This window comes from Poeciliopsis prolifica, unplaced genomic scaffold (genome assembly GCF_027474105.1).
Source record: "Poeciliopsis prolifica strain line A6 unplaced genomic scaffold, Auburn_PproV2 SCAFFOLD012, whole genome shotgun sequence".
NCBI classification, from domain to species: domain Eukaryota; kingdom Metazoa; phylum Chordata; class Actinopteri; order Cyprinodontiformes; family Poeciliidae; genus Poeciliopsis; species Poeciliopsis prolifica.
The window spans coordinates 4,620,140-4,638,562 of record NW_026562387.1 but is presented as its reverse complement, the minus strand read 5'-3'; the positions used below and the strand labels follow the sequence as shown (position 1 = coordinate 4,638,562).

The 18,423-nt window shown below is 39.2% G+C and overlaps 1 protein-coding gene across 4 annotated transcripts in view; it reads left to right on the top strand.

Annotated features, from left to right (window-relative positions):
* Nucleotides 1-18,423, top strand: part of col11a1a (collagen, type XI, alpha 1a) — an 85,991-nt gene that overhangs the window by 28,746 nt on the left and 38,822 nt on the right. For all 4 annotated transcript variants that reach the window (XM_055037575.1, XM_055037577.1, XM_055037574.1 and 1 more), the window contains 20 exons: nucleotides 72-155; nucleotides 1,163-1,219; nucleotides 2,241-2,294; nucleotides 2,406-2,459; nucleotides 5,322-5,375; nucleotides 5,479-5,532; nucleotides 6,818-6,871; nucleotides 8,197-8,241; nucleotides 8,343-8,396; nucleotides 8,489-8,533; nucleotides 9,488-9,541; nucleotides 10,438-10,482; nucleotides 10,601-10,654; nucleotides 12,223-12,267; nucleotides 13,315-13,368; nucleotides 13,455-13,499; nucleotides 14,896-14,949; nucleotides 15,432-15,539; nucleotides 15,618-15,671; nucleotides 16,537-16,590. In XM_055037575.1, the coding sequence (XP_054893550.1) occupies nucleotides 72-155; nucleotides 1,163-1,219; nucleotides 2,241-2,294; nucleotides 2,406-2,459; nucleotides 5,322-5,375; nucleotides 5,479-5,532; nucleotides 6,818-6,871; nucleotides 8,197-8,241; nucleotides 8,343-8,396; nucleotides 8,489-8,533; nucleotides 9,488-9,541; nucleotides 10,438-10,482; nucleotides 10,601-10,654; nucleotides 12,223-12,267; nucleotides 13,315-13,368; nucleotides 13,455-13,499; nucleotides 14,896-14,949; nucleotides 15,432-15,539; nucleotides 15,618-15,671; nucleotides 16,537-16,590 (1,122 nt within the window). The remainder of the gene's footprint in view (nucleotides 1-71; nucleotides 156-1,162; nucleotides 1,220-2,240; nucleotides 2,295-2,405; nucleotides 2,460-5,321; nucleotides 5,376-5,478; nucleotides 5,533-6,817; nucleotides 6,872-8,196; nucleotides 8,242-8,342; nucleotides 8,397-8,488; nucleotides 8,534-9,487; nucleotides 9,542-10,437; nucleotides 10,483-10,600; nucleotides 10,655-12,222; nucleotides 12,268-13,314; nucleotides 13,369-13,454; nucleotides 13,500-14,895; nucleotides 14,950-15,431; nucleotides 15,540-15,617; nucleotides 15,672-16,536; nucleotides 16,591-18,423) is intronic.

The following is an 18,423-nucleotide window of genomic DNA, read 5'->3' as shown; positions in this document are numbered from 1 at the left end:
AAGAAGTCCATCTTTTGATCCCATCGCTCACATAGCGTACCGAGCCGTTTGCGTTTGTGTGTGCCGAACAGTTTCGCTTCGGTGGGGACGGCGAGAAGGGTCCGGTGGTATCGGCCCAAGAAGCCCAAGCACAGGCCATCCTCTCCCAAGCCAGGGTGAGTGAAAACCTACAGACTGTCAGCTGCATCCACTTCTCTTTACACAGTGCTCGCTGCGTGGGGGGTGAGCGGAGCAGAGGTGTTTGGATGGGGGTTTTGCTGGGGAAAAGGAAGGGGGTTGCCCTGTGTTTTGTTGACTTTGTGAGGCTAAAAGAAGACTTGCTGAGAAAGGGCCTAAGAGCAGCAAAATAAATAACCACTTTGAACAGATGCTCATGCAGGAGAGTCCGCTGAAAATACAACTTACTATATTTGGGTTGGGTGAACCAACAGCTGGACAAAATGGGGTGAAAACTGCAACCGAGTTGAATAAGATGTAAATTCAGTGAATTATCCAATTAGTTAACACAAGATTTTTGGAATACTTAAATTACAAAACTAATTTCAATTATTTTTTTAACCTGTGTAGTAAACTAAACAGACAGTATATTTATGAAATTAACTCAGTTATAACTTAGTTTTTGTTAAAGATGCATCTGTGAGTCATCGTACAGCTAAAACATAAAAAGGTGTCCTGCGCGTTTGCCTCATTAAAAAACATTAAGCACTAAAGATTTTTGGATAGTTTTCTTCCAGTAAAAGACTCTCAACGTCTGGTTGTTTGTTTCTAGCATTTGTGCATTTTAGTAGCTCAGTAAAAATAAACCTCATAAATATTTCTTAAAAAACGTCCATCTGCATCGAGCACCTGTGCCGGGGGTCAAATTTGTGGCATTCCTGAGCGGTGGTCAGGGCTGCAAAATGGCCCTCAGGCTACACTAAACATTTCTTGATGAGGAAAATACCCGAATAAAATATCTCTATAGTGCAAAACAGCCAAAAATAGTTACAAATGTTTCAGTCTGGATATTAAAGGAACTTCTAAAAGACTGCCTGCTCACCTGGAGAGAAAATGAAAACATGCTCACAACATATCTTTACATTTAAATTAATCAATTTTTTTTGTTTTTGTCTAACAATTTCAAATTGAAAATGTTGGTGTTGTCTCTGTTTGTGGCCTGCAGCTGGCGATGAGGGGACCTCCTGGGCCAATGGGTTTGACTGGAAGATCTGGACCAGTGGTGAGGCTCTCATTTTTTTATATTTTGCTGTTCACAAATTGTGACATGACCCGTCATATCTGCCTGGATGACGGAGAGGCAGTCAGCAAATTCTTTTGAACCTTACAGGAGAAAAAAAAACCCAAAACAACAAAAACACGTTTTAAGGTGTTTGAAATGATTATTTTTAGTGTAGCCTAAAGTTTGTGTCTGATGTGTGTATTATTAGTTTGTTTCTCCTGCCTTAAGCAGCTCAGTGGACACACTACCTGTCTGTTAAGTGTAGCTGCCCCCTACCACACCCAGACCCTTCATTTTTCTTGGGACCTATTGTCACACGATCTGGGGCTTATTACGCGGAAACGAGACAGAGAATTACACCCCATTCAATTTGCTCATCTCTTCTGAGGAGCAGCAGGAAAACTCTGATAAGATCAGATGGTAATAAGTCGATCCGAAGGAAAAAGATGAGATTAGATCAGCGATTGGTGGATTCTATCTGACTGAAATAATAACTTAATAGTAAACAAAGGGAGTCATTATAATCAAGCTGCTTCTCCATAGTCAGCTCTCAAATCTACGCTGATATGAAGGCTGATGTCAGAGCTAGAAGCTGATCTTTCTTTTTTTGTTGTTTTGTTTTTTTCATTGTAAATAAATGTGCAACTTAATATTCTAAATAAATAACGTGGTTGTTCTATATGATGTACTTTGCGTTTTCTAAGGTTTGGATCGTTTGCACCGATGTTTCAAAATCTGATTTACGTGAGACATTTATTTTGAATTGAACATCAATATTTGTAAAAAAAAAAATCCATAATAAGAAAAAATAAATAAAAAATTTGTCACAACAGAGTGAAAGAGCCTTGAAATTTCATATTTCCATGCAGCTCTCGCTGCCATGAGTTGAATTCATTCTCTTTATACCAAGCTAAATAATGCCATCTGCTGTCTGGTCTGGATTATGTCATTTATTTTGCTCCGAGGTATAGCCGAAGCAAAAGATTCATGAAGTGTGTGTTGGTGTGTTTTTTGTCTTTAGGGTCCACCTGGCTCAAGTGGGCTGAAGGGTGAAAGCGGTGACCCCGGACCTCAGGTGAGTGAGGAATAATAATTCAGCCGATGAACTGAAGTGTCTTTCAGTTCCCACTAAATGCTGCTTTCAAACTCTTGCTGGGCTCTAAATGGGTCTCCTGTGCCTACGCAGGGCCCACGTGGCATTCAAGGACCCCCTGGACAACCTGGCAAAGTTGGTAAAAGGGTGAGTGAACTCAGTCACCTTGAACTCCCACGTGGAAAAGTGTGCGTTTGTGTGCACACGTGCAGCCGTGTTTTTATTTTTTCGCTAGACTCGAACGCTGAGAAGATTGTTTTCACTCCAATAAACAATTTGTTGATAAGTGCTTACAGGCCCCCGAGCAGCTGCCAATCCTGGGAGCCACGGCCTCGCAGCTAATCTGTCTGAAAATTCCAAAAGTGGGAAAACTGGCTGTGGATGTGGGGCCTGCAGTCAGTCGCCACTGTGCAGCAGGAGCTCAACTCGGGGCCAAACGTCCTGATATATTAGGACAATAATGGATAGAAACCGTCCAAAAATTTACGAAATGAACCAGTTTCATTCGTCTGCTCTGAAGTGTTTGAATTAATTAATTCTGAATTGTTTATGTGAATCTAGAAAGCGTCTCTGTGTCAGGAGTTTGATACATGAGCTTTCACACACAGCCTGCCTGAGGTGTTAGCAAGCTTTGTGGCAACTTGGTAATTTGATTTCACATAGGACAGGCTTGCAAATGCACCAGCTCCAGGTATACTGCCATGCTAAGAAAAGCCTTCTTGATTAGAAAATGGTTTGAACAGTTATATTTTAATACATTAAAATGTCAAATTACTAGTTCAGGCATTCTTTGTGCAAACTGTAACTTAAGTATAGATCTATGGCTTTTTTTTTTGTCTGAAATTCAATTTTTTATTTTTTTATTCTTATTTTTTTTTGCGCATTCGTTCATACCACTAATTAAATGTGACTGTAATGAAACTTCTGTGTGAACGGTTTATTACTCCAAATCGACCCGCATGTACAGAAAAGGATTGTTGAGATCAAACTCTACTTCTGTAAACAAGTACTGCTGTACTTGTTTACAGAAATATTAATGGGACACACTGTCTATGGATACATTTACAGCTATTCAGAGCCAATAGTGTCGTCATAAGATCTTAGCGACACGAAGGAAGCCAATGAAAACAGAGCACATCTAAAACCAACGGCCTTTCTGTCGAGCATCGACTACAACTTCTGTCTGGATGCACAGTCAGGACTAAGAATGGTGCGATTGTGATGTGATGCGCTTCAGTGACACAGATGTCTTTCATCACGTTTTCAGAAATCTAATTTCCAGATTACCTCCAGATTTACCGCATCTGGCTTCTTCTGGTGAAGAAATGTGACGCACGTCTCACGTTAGTGACGAAAAAAGTCGGATAAGATGCGACATGATCGTTCAAACTTGAAAAACAATCAGATGTTTATTTGAATTAGCACCGCATATGGATGTGGCAGACATTTGGATTTTGTTTTGAAGTGAAAAGATTGGAATCGGGTCATTCAGACAGAAAGTCGGATATAGGTCATGTTTTGGATCTACTATTTCCTCTGTTGTAAACGGATGGCGAAATATTTTATCCATTATTTCCAGTTACCCTCCTGGTTATTACTTCCACAAAATGAATTTCTGTATCGTTACTACACTCTAAATAATTGATCAAAGTTATGCTGGTTGCAACAGGTGCTGAACTTATTTATTTGTAGAAATGCATCAATTGAAATTTTGTGGCTGATTTCTGAGTAACGACTTTTCTGTAACAACTTGACCTGCTGATCCCAAAATGCAGCCTCTTAAGAGTTGTCATAATTTACTGAGACGTTTTTTAGTCCCTGTTCTTTTTGTGTGGGAGAAATCTCTGTCAATATGAGTTTTATGGCAGCCTGTGTGGATTTTCTTTAGACTCTGAGCTTTTTAAAGATCTGCCAGCATTTCTGAATCCAGCAACTTCTGTGGCAGTCTGAGGTTAAAAGCCCTTTAAAGTAAAGCAGAGCAGCTTTGCTGTTCTCTGATCAGCCTTCATGTTATTTGAGGAAATGTGCTCACAAGCTGAACAAAATACAGACATTTCAAGAAAATACAATTTGATTTTGAATTGATTCTTACCAAATAGCTTTGAGTCTTCTTCACTCAATTCCACACTGTAAAGTTACATTATCAGGTTGCTCAAGTGTGTTGCGTTGACAAATCGTAAAAATTTGTGATTTTTATGTTTCTGACCAATTCTAATTCACTCAGGAACATTATTTTTCTCTTGGAGTATCTGTAGTTCAGGTTTTTCATTCCAGTAAAATATTTCATCATTAGGAATGATCCACTTTTGTTGTAGTTTTCATTGAATACTGTAATTGTTCCTGACAAACTCAGTCATTTAATACACAGTGGTGAAATTTTACAGTTCAACCTGTGCAAAAAAAGTTGCTAAAACCCAAGTCCTTGGTCTTTGCTTTGCTTCGTACAGAGGATCTGAACCCTTCTCTACTGAGAAACGAATCATTCCTGGAGGCTTGGACTGAAGTTTTACCTTTTTTACCTTCCTGGAAATTTCTTGCACCTGTAAATGACCACGGATGCTAATGCTAATGCTAACTCGGTATTTGGGAGTGTGGCCAACACAAACTTGACACCGTCGTTCACGTCCTGTAAATGTTGCCACTGCTAAATTTACAGGCAGACTACAATTCTGAAGCAGCACAGAAAATCAATGTCAACGTTCGCTTATTGGCCAATTGTGGAAATTCTGCAATTGAAATTGCTCTCAGTGGGAAATATCCCGAACGGAGCACTGAAGGGAGATGAGAATCAAACAGAATTGCATTGGAAAGCAATTTATGGGCTACTTTACAGCCAATCACACCTGGTGGTAAGAAAGAGCTAAACATTACAGACACCATCACCTCTAATTGACTTCTATGTAGATCTTAACTAATCTAAAACACGGTGGTATTTATGAAACATTCATCTACGTGCGGATAAATATCATGAATATTTGAGTGTGAAATGTGTTTCTCTTCCATAATAAGGGCCGGGCTGGTGCTGACGGCGCTCGTGGAATGCCCGGAGAGCCAGGCTCTAAGGTAAAAACCACTGAACGTGTTAAAAGGGGATAATAAGGGAAATACGGCTGCGTATCATTCATGAGGATGTGGTTTCATTGTGTGTCACTATTTTCACCCACAGGGTGACCGAGGCTTCGATGGACTTCCCGGGCTGCCTGGAGAAAAGGGCCACAGGGTGAGCGCAGAGAGGCCGACGTTGCTTTTTGAGTTTCTTAAACTTAATTTTTCCATTTTTGATGATGTCGCTGTTTTAGATCAGAGCTAAAAGCTGAGAATCTGATGTGCTGGGGGAAAAAAACCCAAAAACAGATTATTTTGGTATGAAACACTTCTTTTAGCTAATTCTGAGCTTCATGACATAAATACTGTTTATGTCACAAAAAGCGGCGTTAAAGCAAAATCTCCTTACTGGTGATTTGTTTTCTTAGATTACTATAATTTACCAACGAGGTGGCGGGGGCTTTTTTAACGTTTTAGATTCCCAGTATCTTCTCATGATCGTGTTGAGAACGCGTCTTAAATTTGAATGTGATGAGTGAACGGCTGCTGTGCCAAGAGGGGGGAGGTATTGAATGAGAAGCTGATCTCTATTCCACTCATTGACCCGCATTAATCAGAACGCGTGAAAAGATGAAATCAAAGCGGAGCGTAGAAGCCAAGTCAATAGTTTTAGAGGGCATCAGTCTCTCTGCTCATCCCACATCGGTTGTGGTTGAATTTATTTCTTACTACAGTTTAATGAATCAGTTTCAAGACCTGAAGATTTTATAGTACAAGAAGATATAGTATAATAGTTCATTAAAAAGTACAAAAGGGAAATGCATTTTCAAATGTAGATACAAATGAAGTCAGGTGTTAGCAAATATTAAAGTGGACAAAAGTGGATGAATAGAAAACCTTCAGCAGACTAGTGAATGATTGATCAAATATGTAACTCCACGATCAACAATTTTAATCAGTTTTCATTTGATAAGCACTTTTTGTACAGTCACGTTTAATAGGAAGTCTTTTATAGAAGTGAAAAACGTCAGATTAAAAATTACAATGGAAATGCACAAGTATTACTGCCATGCTAAGAAGTTAGAAAAATAGTTATGAGAGTAAAATTGTGACATTTTGAGAAAAGAAATTATATTATTACGAGAACAAAGTTGGATGAGACTAAAGTCATGATGTCATGAGTTTTCATATTACAACTTTGTTCTCATATTATTTTGACAAATTTTATTATTATTATTATTATTATTATAAATATTTTCTTTTTTTTTCAGTTCAGTTTGTTAAATAGTTTTATCGATGCATTGCGCCACAGCTGGCCATTTTGAAGCCAAAATGACAATGAGACGAGCCCGAATGCTGCAGAACAAAGAACAACTTTGAGTTTTACCAAACGTAGAAAGCCAAGCCGACGTAATGGTAATCGGTCTATGAAAGATGAACCTGTCTGCCGTGGTTCGCAGGGTGAGCCGGGGCCGATGGGACCAGCAGGAGCCCCAGGAGAGGATGGACAGAGAGTGAGTACCCTTTAAAGTTCCCTCTCCGCCTCTGACAGAGGTGACAGCTTTGTCTAAATCAGCTGTGCTGCACCCTCAGGCACACACACACACACACACACACGCACACGCACACACACACACACGCACACCCACATACACACACACACACACAGGGAGGACACAATAAACTGAGGAGGAGGAGAATTTGTGTCTAACCTTTCCACCCCTCCAACTAAATACCCTAAACTGCCACACCGCATCCACCACAAAGCTGTCACAGGCTCAGATTAGATCTCCGCCTGATTTAAAAGTAGTGTTGCTCCGTATTATGTAACAACGTAATAAAATCAGGCTTCAGAATGTAATAAAACTTCACTAAAACCACATTACGTACCAATTGACTTGAATTGTTTTGCCTTGAACAACATACTGGTCATACTGGTACCGAAAGTTCTGGTGACAAGTCTGAAAAGGCGACAAAACCACCAACAGTTTGGAATTTATGGACCAAAGTTTCAATTAAAGTGCGTATAAAATCTGCATGATTGTTCTCATTAGCACAAAGATTAGGACGAACACAAACAGTTTGTGCCACATTATGATGTCATTTCTAAAAAAAAAAAAAAAAAAAACATTTTGTAATTTAATTAAAGCCACACTAAAAGCATCAGAGTGGCACCAAGTACCACAAGATGCATTAAAAGGGTGTGATTTTGTTTTTTGCTCCGATTATTCCATAATGTGGTTTTGCTACATGCAGAAGGTTGATTTTATTACATGGTTGTACGCGCTTGTACTTTCCTCCACGTTATGTAATAATGTTATTTTATTTTGCATCAGTTATTACATAATGCGCCTTTAACAATGTCTGACAACATTTTGCAGGCTGATTTTATTACATTGCTGCGCATTTCCTGAAACACTTTCCGCCGCTTTACGGATTTTTACGACGTGGGGACGTGGCTCCTTATTAAAAATGCCAACGTAATAAAGTGGCACATCGTGCATTAAACAAACACAAGCAATAATCATTAAATGTGTGTCATGTTGTAGATACTGTATGCAGTTAAACTGAAACTTTTGCAGATAAATGCAAAACCCTTGCACATTTAATCAACTTTTTGAGCCTCAAAATTATCCAGAGCCTTCAGTATTAACCTGCATGTCAATCCAAATGTGTTTTATTGCACAATTAGACAATATTACACAATTATTATTATTATTATTATTTTACATCACAGATTGCTAACAGGTTAAAGATTGTTGTTGTACTTTTATTTTAGCATTACTTATCCAACCTGCAGCATTTTTAAAAATATTCATCTTTTTTTTTCTTTCCAAAGGGTGAAGACGGAGAGATTGGGCCCAGAGGGTTAGCTGGAGAGAGCGTAAGAGTCGGATCACTCTACAAAACTTTGGCATGTACTGGGGCTAATAATTTTCTTCCAACTCTTTGTGTTATTTTTCTTTTTCTTCTGTTGTTCTGTAGGGCCCCAGAGGTTTGCTGGGACCTCGCGGTCCTCCGGGACCTCCCGGAGTGCCGGTGCGTACCGTGACTGTTATCGTCTTCCCTCCTCCGATAACCCACTTCCTGTAATTGATATGACAAATCGTTTTCTTATCGCCTGTCCTCAGGGCGTTGCCGGAGTGGATGGGCCACCGGGTCCCAAAGGCAACATGGTACACACACACACACACACACACGCACACACACACACACACACACACGCACACACACGCACACACACCCTCCTCTACACTCAAATGTTTCCTTATCAGCTCCCGGGGCTGCGAACGTCGAAGGGTGTTGGACTATTGGTTCAGATTGGACCCTATATGACCGGGTTTTAAAAAAATGCCTGCAGGATGCACAGCTGTGGGGTGAAAGGTCAGCCCAGCACCACGAAGCAGCTCCGAGGCAGGGCACATAAAGTTCAACAGCTGATCAGAACCTGGCTCGTAGTTTTCCTCTTCATATTAAACGGACGGTAAAAGCATTAGAGGGTAAAAACAAACATAAAGACGCAAATATGACCTGACTGTGATCAGCTCAGATTCTGATATTATTTTTTTACTCTAAAGCAACTTTATGAAGTCCTTTGTGGGGTGAAAACTGCGATGTAAATCTGGTATCTTTTCATTCATTTAAAAAATTGGCAAGAAACAGAAATAAATGAATAAATTATGGCAATTACTGCATTTAAGAAATAAAACATAAGAATGTCCCCACTTTATTTGGTTTTATATTTTAGGATAAGTGTTTTTTTTTTTTGTTTTTTTGTTTTCAACAGTACTAACTTAACTTTCCATTTTATTTTCAATCTTATTATGTTTCCTTATTCATATTATTATTTTTTGTCTATTTTTTCATATTATGTATTTATTTTAAAATAAATGATGTTTAAAAACTTAACATGTTATTTTTTATTTCTTTCTTTTAATGTTCAGAATTTATTTGATATTTTTTGTTTCTCTTTCTTGGTCTCTTTCTTTCATTTTTGTTTCTTCCTTTTATTCTTCCTTTCCTTTTCCAAAGCAAAACTGGACTCCTCCTGGTGCTAATGCAAACATGTATGAGGTCAATATTCAAACCTGATCAGTTTCCTTTAAACTAAGTCAGTCTGTTTCTTTAAGGGACCACAAGGGGAACCGGGCCCACCGGGTCAGCAGGGAATCCCTGGAACGCAGGTGAACGAATCAAACGCACAGCAGAAAACATGCTGTGCAGCTGCACATGCAAGACAGCGGCCACATCAGTATTTAAATCAATTTAATCAGCTCTAAACCCAACAGCCTAATTTACATGATGTAGCGCTTAAGCATTTTCAGTTTTATAAATAAATATGTTTTTTTTTTTTTTTGCCAAGTTTGGATTGGAATAATTAATTTGCCACAAATCTCTTTATCCTTTATAAATGACACACACATATGGGAGCTAAGTGTTTAAACTGACACTGCAAAAAACACAAAATCTTACCATATATGTTGGCTCCACTCTCTAGTGCAAATATTTTTAGTGCATTTGAAATGATACAAAACTAATGTGGAAGTAGTTTTTCCATCAAGATAAAGGAGTTTGTTTTAAGTTAATAATGCCATGATATTAATACAAAAATGACCAGGAATACTGGCAGATTATGTCACTTTTCACATGATATAAGTGAAATAATCTAGAATGAGAAGTTTTTTATTCTTAAGAAGTTATGACATTTAGTTTTCTTTATTCCTGCTCAGCTGCTCCACCTGTTGGTGTCCTGATGAATAAACGGCAGCATGCATCGGGTGCACATACGGGAGCACATCCACAAATATTTGAATGTGTTCCCTTCCACAAACTGAATGCAAATGTCCCTCCACACACACACACACGCACACACACACACACACGCACACACACACGCACACACACACACACACACACGCACACACACACACACACACACAGCCTGACAGTTCAGTAGCAGCTCCACTATTTACAGCACCAACAAACTCCTGGGTTTACTCAACTTGTGTTTGTGGGTTTGAGTGTGTTTGTTGTTGATGCTACACAGATATTTATTTATTAAGTGCATGTTGTTTTACAGGGCCTCCCGGGTCCTCAAGGTCCGATCGGACCACCTGGAGAAAAAGTAGGTTTTCTTTTCTTATTCAAATGGATTTAGATGTACGTTTTCTTGCGTTGTTGCAGTTGATTACACCAGTTTTCTTCTTCTTTTTTAAAATCTTCTGCATCTCTTCCTCGTACAGGGCCCTCAGGGCAGGTCGGGACTTCCTGGATTGCCTGGAGCTGACGGGCCTCCTGTGCGTGCTCACCTGATACGTTACTGCACACATACGCATCACTTCTTTAAGATAGCATCCTTCTGCCTCAGTAAATTAGGTCCATCTCAGTAAATTAGAATGTCAACAAAAGGTTAATGTAGTTCAAAATTTGAAACTGGTCACCTAATGGACTTAACAATCATGGGAAGGACTGGTTCACTGCTGGAAAATTGAGTGGAAGGAAAAGGTTTATCTAGATGCATCTGTAGCTGCTGTTTTGAGAAACATCCTTGTTCGCAAACAAGTTAGAATGTAATAATTCTGTGTGAAATAAAAAAAGCTAATTAGAGAAAACTATTTAAAAATTTGTAAGACCCATTTTTAATACAGAAAAAAAAGAACAAATGTCAAAAATTTAGAGGTTTTTTTTTTCGTGCCAATTAAAACAGACTTAAATGTGGCACTGTCTTGTTAAATGAACGGATCAGCACAAATTAGCTGAAAAAGCTGAAATAAAGTAGGACATTTTCCAAATCTTCTAAAGCAGTTTAAACATTTACATTTACATTAAAACAGTTGTTGGATTGCACATTTGTTTTGTCTGCAGCAATGCTACTAGAAGAATTAGCTGGAAAATTAGAAAAAGAGCCTGAGGTCCTGTTTTTGTTCTAGCTCAAAGTAAGTGGAAGGAATTGACCTTCAACAAACGTGAGACGTTAGTCATGATTTTAAAGCTTCCTTCATTCATTCCTATAGAGAAAAAGTCCACATTTATTGAAGTGTAAAGTTTTTAAATGACAGAAATCACGGCAGACGCTCGCTACAAAACAAGGGAGTGACACTGGATGTCATGTATATTCAGTTTGGACTGTAAAGAAAACATCATCCATGCTATGCAATGAAGAAATACACAGACAGAATATACGTCTTCTTCTTTGGTTTACGACAAATGGCGAACCTTTTGGCAGACATGTGCCTCTGAAACCTCTCAAGGTTGTTTTTCACGGCAGCAGTAAAGCGCCCGTGGGCTTTGTTATCCAGACCTGCTGTTGCACCGAGTCGTCGGCCGAAGAGGCAAACACTCTCAGCTGCCCTCGGGCCAAAGAGCTGCCCGACTTACAGCTCTCCGCCTCCACGTCACACGACGAATAACAAGTCGCCGGTTGTTCCTCACAGCCGAAGCTGTTCCTGGTGTAGCAGGGAGCTTCATCACACCAACTCGTCATAACACTGAAAATTAATCACTTATTGCTATTAAAAGTAGCGGTTTAAGTCAAAATGACCCCTCACACAGCTCGAACGTCCTGTTGATAAAACCGAAGCTTGAGAAGGACAAAAAAAAGTCTGATGTTTTATTCATGGACCCTGCAGTATTTGGCCTTGATCTGGCTCATAGAACCACGTTTTGCTTTGCTGGCCATCTGCAGCAGATATTCAGTGCGGCTCAGAGACTTCCTGCTGGTGGCAATACCAGCTCATGTGTGTCTCAGATAGTTCTGAGGAGCTGCTGCATGAGAGTCTGGTCACAAGCCACTGTGTTCAGCGTTTTACTGAATAACATTATTGAAGTGGGTCTTTTCTGACCAGTTTGACGCTTTTTTTCACAGGGTCATCCTGGAAAGGAGGGTCCACCTGGAGAGAAAGGTTCTCAGGTAATATTTACAAATTAATTAATGCACATTAATAAATATAGTGGCACAAACCTGTGTGATGTAAAAGACAACTTCATTCACCGTACCAGGCAACCTTCTGTTGTTTAGTGGTACAGTTCTGGTTCTCATGAGCCTTTTATAAGACAACTTCAGAGGTGGATAGAGGTCAACATATGTACCCTAACCCTGCAGTCTGGAAGGAAGCAAACCGCACTGCGTATCCTCACACGAGCACTAGCTTAACGCGGTAGCTCGTCTGCTACTGCGGGACTCGTCTGCTGAGTCCCACTACAGAGACATGCCTTCGCTTCCCTCATTCGTCAACGAACCATGGCCGCTGTTGTCGGTTTTGCCACTGTTCCTACCTTGGATCTTGCCATACTCTAACTACTGGAGACCTGGAACACTCAAAAATCTTCAAAGTGGGTCAAACTTGCTCCAAACCCTTAAAATGTTCCATTTGTCCTGCTTCCAACACATCAGCTATGACGACAAGACGTTCCCTTCCTGTCTGTTACCTGTCATACGACAACCAGTGCCCCAATGGAGAAATAATCAATATTAACTACTTCCTCTGTCAGTCGACATTATGACATAATGAGACACAACTTCAGTTATTTACTAGCAGATGCTTTAAGAAAGTATTCACTTCCTAGTAAGTAAGTCGATAAGTAGTGACTGTTTACTTACTATTGATTTTCTAGTATGGTTTAGAAAGCTTCATAAATTTTTTTCTTGATTTCACAATCATTGATAAATTAGAGTACGTAATATTACAGTCTATTGAGACTCTTGTTTAGTTTTGATGTAAATATGGGTAAAAAAAAAACTAGCTTCTGAAAGCTATTTTCTAATTTATCTTTTGGACATTTTACATTAAGATATATAGCATACTATACTTAAATGTTAGATGAGAAAATAATTAGCTTTGAGCACTATTGCGTAAATGTAATGAGATCTTGAAACAAAGTTGTTATTTTCAAAAGCAGTATTAGAATTGAGTTTTTTGACACATTGAGCAATCAATAAAATGTGATGTTGCTGTAGGGTCCACTGGGTCCTCAGGGTCCTCTTGGTTATCCTGGCCCCCGGGGTGTAAAGGTAGGATTGTTTTAGTGAATGATTTTTATTAGAAATTTATCATTTTGGTTTTGTGTTGGGTTTTAATTCTGGTTTCTCTTCATCAGGGCGCCGACGGAGTTCGTGGGCTGAAGGGATCAAAAGGAGAGAAGGTAAACTTGTTAATGAGCCAGTTTGATCTCCTAAGTCAGAGTGCAGATGTTCATATACAATGCCAAATGCAATAATACCAAAACATATGGAATTGCCAGATACATAAAGAAAAAAACACGTATAAAAAATAATTTTACTTCCATCCTTCCATCATTCCTTCTTTCCTTTACTCCTTGCTTCTTTTAATACTTTTTCACTGTTCCTCTGGCTTTTTTTGTTTGTTCCTTCCTTCTTTCTGTCCGTCCTTCCTTCCTTCCTTAGTTCCTTTTTCTATTCCTTGCTTCTTTTCTGTCTAAGACTTCCTCCTTCCCTTCCTTACCTCCATTTTTTCTTCCTTTGCTCCAGCCTTCATTCTGACTGTAAATGAGTTTGTTTCCTTCCTCTGCTTAGTCACCACTTTTCTTTCATCTCTTTATATACATAGATATCGATCAGGTTTCTAGCAGACTCGACGCGATGGACAGCGAGGGGTGACAGTGAAAACAGCAGAGAAGGCGTAAAAAGTTTGAGAACAGGCTGCGAATGCATTCATGTCACAGATGTTCTGTCTGAAGCTGCCGTCGTCTACCTGTCGACTTTGTTTTGACTCTCCTGAGCTGAAGTGGCAGCTCGGCGCGGGCCGAGCACGACGCGGCGGTCAGTCGACTCACATGCATATGCCAAGATCCTCAGAGGGAGGCCGAGTCTTGCTTTTAAAGTGACCCTCAGTCACTCACAGCTGGATGTGAAGCTGTCCTGCTGAAAAGCTTCATCTGTCAGAGAAACCACTCCAGTCACCAGACGCCACAATCTGTGCCGGAGTTTAAACCAACTCCAATATTCAGCATCAGCGCGGTTATGCAGCGGCATATACATATAAAAAGCAAAAATCTATTATGTTACTCGAGGGAGTTGTTCCCACTGCAGTGGCAGGCATTTGTCTGATTTTTGTTCTGAATTATTAATGATGAGGAGGGGAGACAGACCTTGAGGAGAAAAAATTATGAATAAACAATGCGGATTAATTGAAGTGTGTATCCAGTAAGGAAGCAGGGTAGAGGCAAAAACATGTTCGGCTCTGCATTATGCATCGGTACTGCTGGAACACAAGAGGTCAAAAGGAAAGGAAGGAAGGAACTCACATGCATATGCCAAATATATCATGTTGAACAGACAGACTTTGATGTTAACAGTATTTTGGTCTTAAGTATAAGAAATCAGAACAGTGAATTGATTTTTTGGATATGCTATTCCACTATCTGGCCACCAGATGGCAGCTCTACTCCTTTGTTGCCCATTAGGAATCGGTTAAATGTAGCAAAGTGTTAGCTAGATCAGATCCTTTTTGGTGTTTATAAATGAATTTTTTTTTTTACCAGTATTTTAAAGAAATTACCAAATATTTGTTTCTTTTAGGGCGAAGACGGTTTCCCAGGTTTTAAAGGAGACATGGGAATCAAGGGTGACCGGGTGAGGAGCTTGAATAAAACATCTTATTTACTTATTTTGTTGTTTTTCCACCACACAACAAAAACACAGAAAACCCACCAAGGGTATTTGGGGCACTTTCTAGTGCAAATATCTTGGCACACTTGAGCTAAAACAAAACTTATTGATGAAAAAGTACTAGTTTCACTGAGAGATTATTTCACTTGTAATATGGGGAAATATGTTGTTATATGTTAAATAAAGTAATGGTGGAGCTAGTATTTTATTTATTTATTACCAATATTACAGATTTTTTTAGAACTTACAACAACCTTTTATATATTGTTAAAAAGTTACTAATAAGTTAGTTTTGCATAATTTAAGGCGTACAAAGATTTGCACTAAAAATAGAGGATAAATACTCTGTAAGATTCTGTGTTTTTGCTGTGAACTTCATTCACTCTACTGTGTATATTGAAACACTAATTTGAGCATTTTATATCTATTTTTCTTGTGGATGGCAGGGTGAAATTGGCATGCCTGGGTCCCGTGGAGAGGACGGTCCTGAGGGACCTAAAGGCAGAGCTGGCCCCAACGGAGAGTCGGGGCCTCTCGGTCCAGCGGGAGAGAAAGTAAGGAAAACTCTTTTATTTTCCTGGCTCTAGCTAAGTTGGACTTTTGCCCTTGCTCATCTTGCCGATGTGTCCCAGGGTAAACTTGGAGTCCCAGGATTGCCAGGTTATCCCGGACGACAGGGACCAAAGGTAAATATGAGTTACTTTCAACACAAGAAGCATCATACCTGATAAAACATCACAGTGGGCCCTAGCAGCCAGTGTGTAGACTATCTTTAATCTTATTCATATATATTTTGTACACCTAGAAATGTATTTCAAGGTGAAACATTTCAGCAGTTTAGGTGAAATACGAGCCATACGTAAGAGAGAATAACCTGATTCAATAAACGATTCCGGCTGAGAGTAAAAATATACATTTTCCATAAAAGTGACTGATTATTAGACATGGAATTATAAACAGGCACTTGCTAAAGGTATACTTTTTAACATTTTGTGGAAAGGAAAGTTTTGATTGGTTTGACTTTAATAACATAAACTTCAAAGATATGTTAGTAAATGACACTTATAAATAGGCTTTTCTGCACAAGCTATGGATAAAACATTGCTTTGTATTTCATTTGTGTTTCATGCTCAGTTTTTGGACAAGAAATGCAACGTTCACAATTTGTGACCAATTCACCAGTCAGTCTTCCTATTATCATCTTAAGTTTGGCTCTCTCTCAGGCTGAAAAAAAAAAAACCCACAGCCATATAGTAATGTTGCGTTTTCTCTTAAACAGCTCTGCGCTTCCTCTGACTTATTTCTAAACACGTCGCTGATTCTGGAAATGGCTGACGTTGTTGTCAGCTGGACTGCAGCATTATGGTCTATTCACTGATTAGAGGGGGGGAAAAAGCATTTTTGTCATGAACATTGTAAGTTTTACAACGTTCATGACAGTGATATCTATGATGTCAGCAGATGAATGCAACATAATCCCTTATTGTTATGTATGCGCTGACCCATGAAGCCTCATCTGCCTTCATGATGTCTCCCTCTGATTTTTGACAGGGCTCGAGTGGATTCCCCGGCTTCCCTGGAGCAAACGGCGAGAAAGGAGCACGGGTAAGGGGAAACACACACTCATAACACCGGAGACATTAAAAAAAATCCCACTTATAATACGTAGCTTAAAATTTGTTCCGCCATGAAGGGATTTTTGTCAAATAAAGCTACGGCAAACGCCATGTTGGGCGAGAGAACGACTGATTTGGAAACAGTTTTGGAGCCTCGAGGCTGAGCTTGTTCTCACGACTTATTTCAGATCAAATTCAGAAACCAGGATTTAATTTGAACTTTTAAGAGAGCACTGAACTTTTTAATGTTGCTTTTGAGTTGTAACCCAGGGTTGAAGGTTTAGCAGAGCTTATTTCCTGTTATCAATTACTACAAACTGTGAAGACTGAGAAATGGTGCAAAGTGATTTATTAAGGAGTTTCTATAGACTTTTATCAAGCAGATACATTATTGCAGTGGTTCCCAAAGATTTTCTTTGGATTACAATAAAATAAAATAAAAAATCAATTGGGCTCACGCATTGTTCAACCAGACATAAACCTATACACACATTTTGTTTTCAAATTCCACTGAAGTTTATTTCATACTTCAGGTTGCAACAAAACAATAAACAAACCATCTTTACAGTGAAACACTTTTGTGTAACTGTTTTGTTTTTTTTCCATTCATCCTCTGCACTCCACACTTTGGGAATCACTGCATTATAGCAACATTGTAGGACTGCTGTGTGCTTTCTGCGTGTTGTCGTTACACTAATGGTGTAACCGAACAGCTTGAGTTTGGTTACATCATTGTCGATTGTGTTAGCGTTCAGCAACGGTTGCATCAAAAAGACCCAAGAAATATAGCAGGTAAAAGAAATGTTTCATCACCAAAAAACAATCTTTATGGTGGGAGGTTCAGCTGCAGTGAAGATGGCGCTAATAATGTTTAGAATCGAGACAATTTCTTACTGAGCTGTGTTGCCACCAGTGCAGAGCTTGCTCGGATACTTGGACAAAACTCTTGTAAGAAGAACCGCTGCTAATAATAAAAAAAGAAAAGAAAAAAAAAACATTTCAGTTAGAAAAAACACATCAATATCAGCTGCAAATCTACCAGAAATATCAACATGGACCTCCGAAGATTGATGCAAGAAGGATTTCCGTGTTGAAATTTGTCTTTTAATTGGCTGGAAACATCTAGAAAAGAATGTCTGGAGAGGGAAGCGCGAGCCGTACCACTAACACTGTGCCAGACCAGATACAGTTTACATGTGGATTTGTTAGTACTACTTCTGCTGACCATCAATGTGCATCTTGGTGGAGATCCATGTCGTCCGACATTCGTGATAAAATGGTTGAAAAATCAAAACGCTGAAGTGTTTATGGAAATGGCTTAGATTTCAAACCAAGTGCAAACCTCTTGGTCAAATTAAGGCTTGTTGATAAGCAGATGGCAAAAAAAAAAACGAAAAAAAAAAAACGAACTATGAGCAGAAATGAGAGAACAATGGATGGGATTTAGCTCGAAAGCAGCATACTGCTTGGAGATGTTAACGCTCCAAATGCACACTCTGACTTAAATTTTGATAAGTTTGGTTCTAGTAATGGTAAAATATTTGAGTTTATAGTCAAAACCTTGGGGACTGACTCCATATAAACAAATCACCCTGCAGCCTGGCCACAGATAATTACTTTTGCATATATTACAAAACAACAGAGGAAGCATTATCAGCTTACTTTTATTCTAAAGTTAGGTGTATGACTTGTGTTGCTTATTTTTCTGATGAGTAGCAGCTTATAGTCAAAGTAGATGAGGTAGGATTTAGCTGTAAGCCTGACCCCCTCCTCTCCAGATCTGAACAGCACACTGAATGCATTATTTTTCAAAACTCTGACG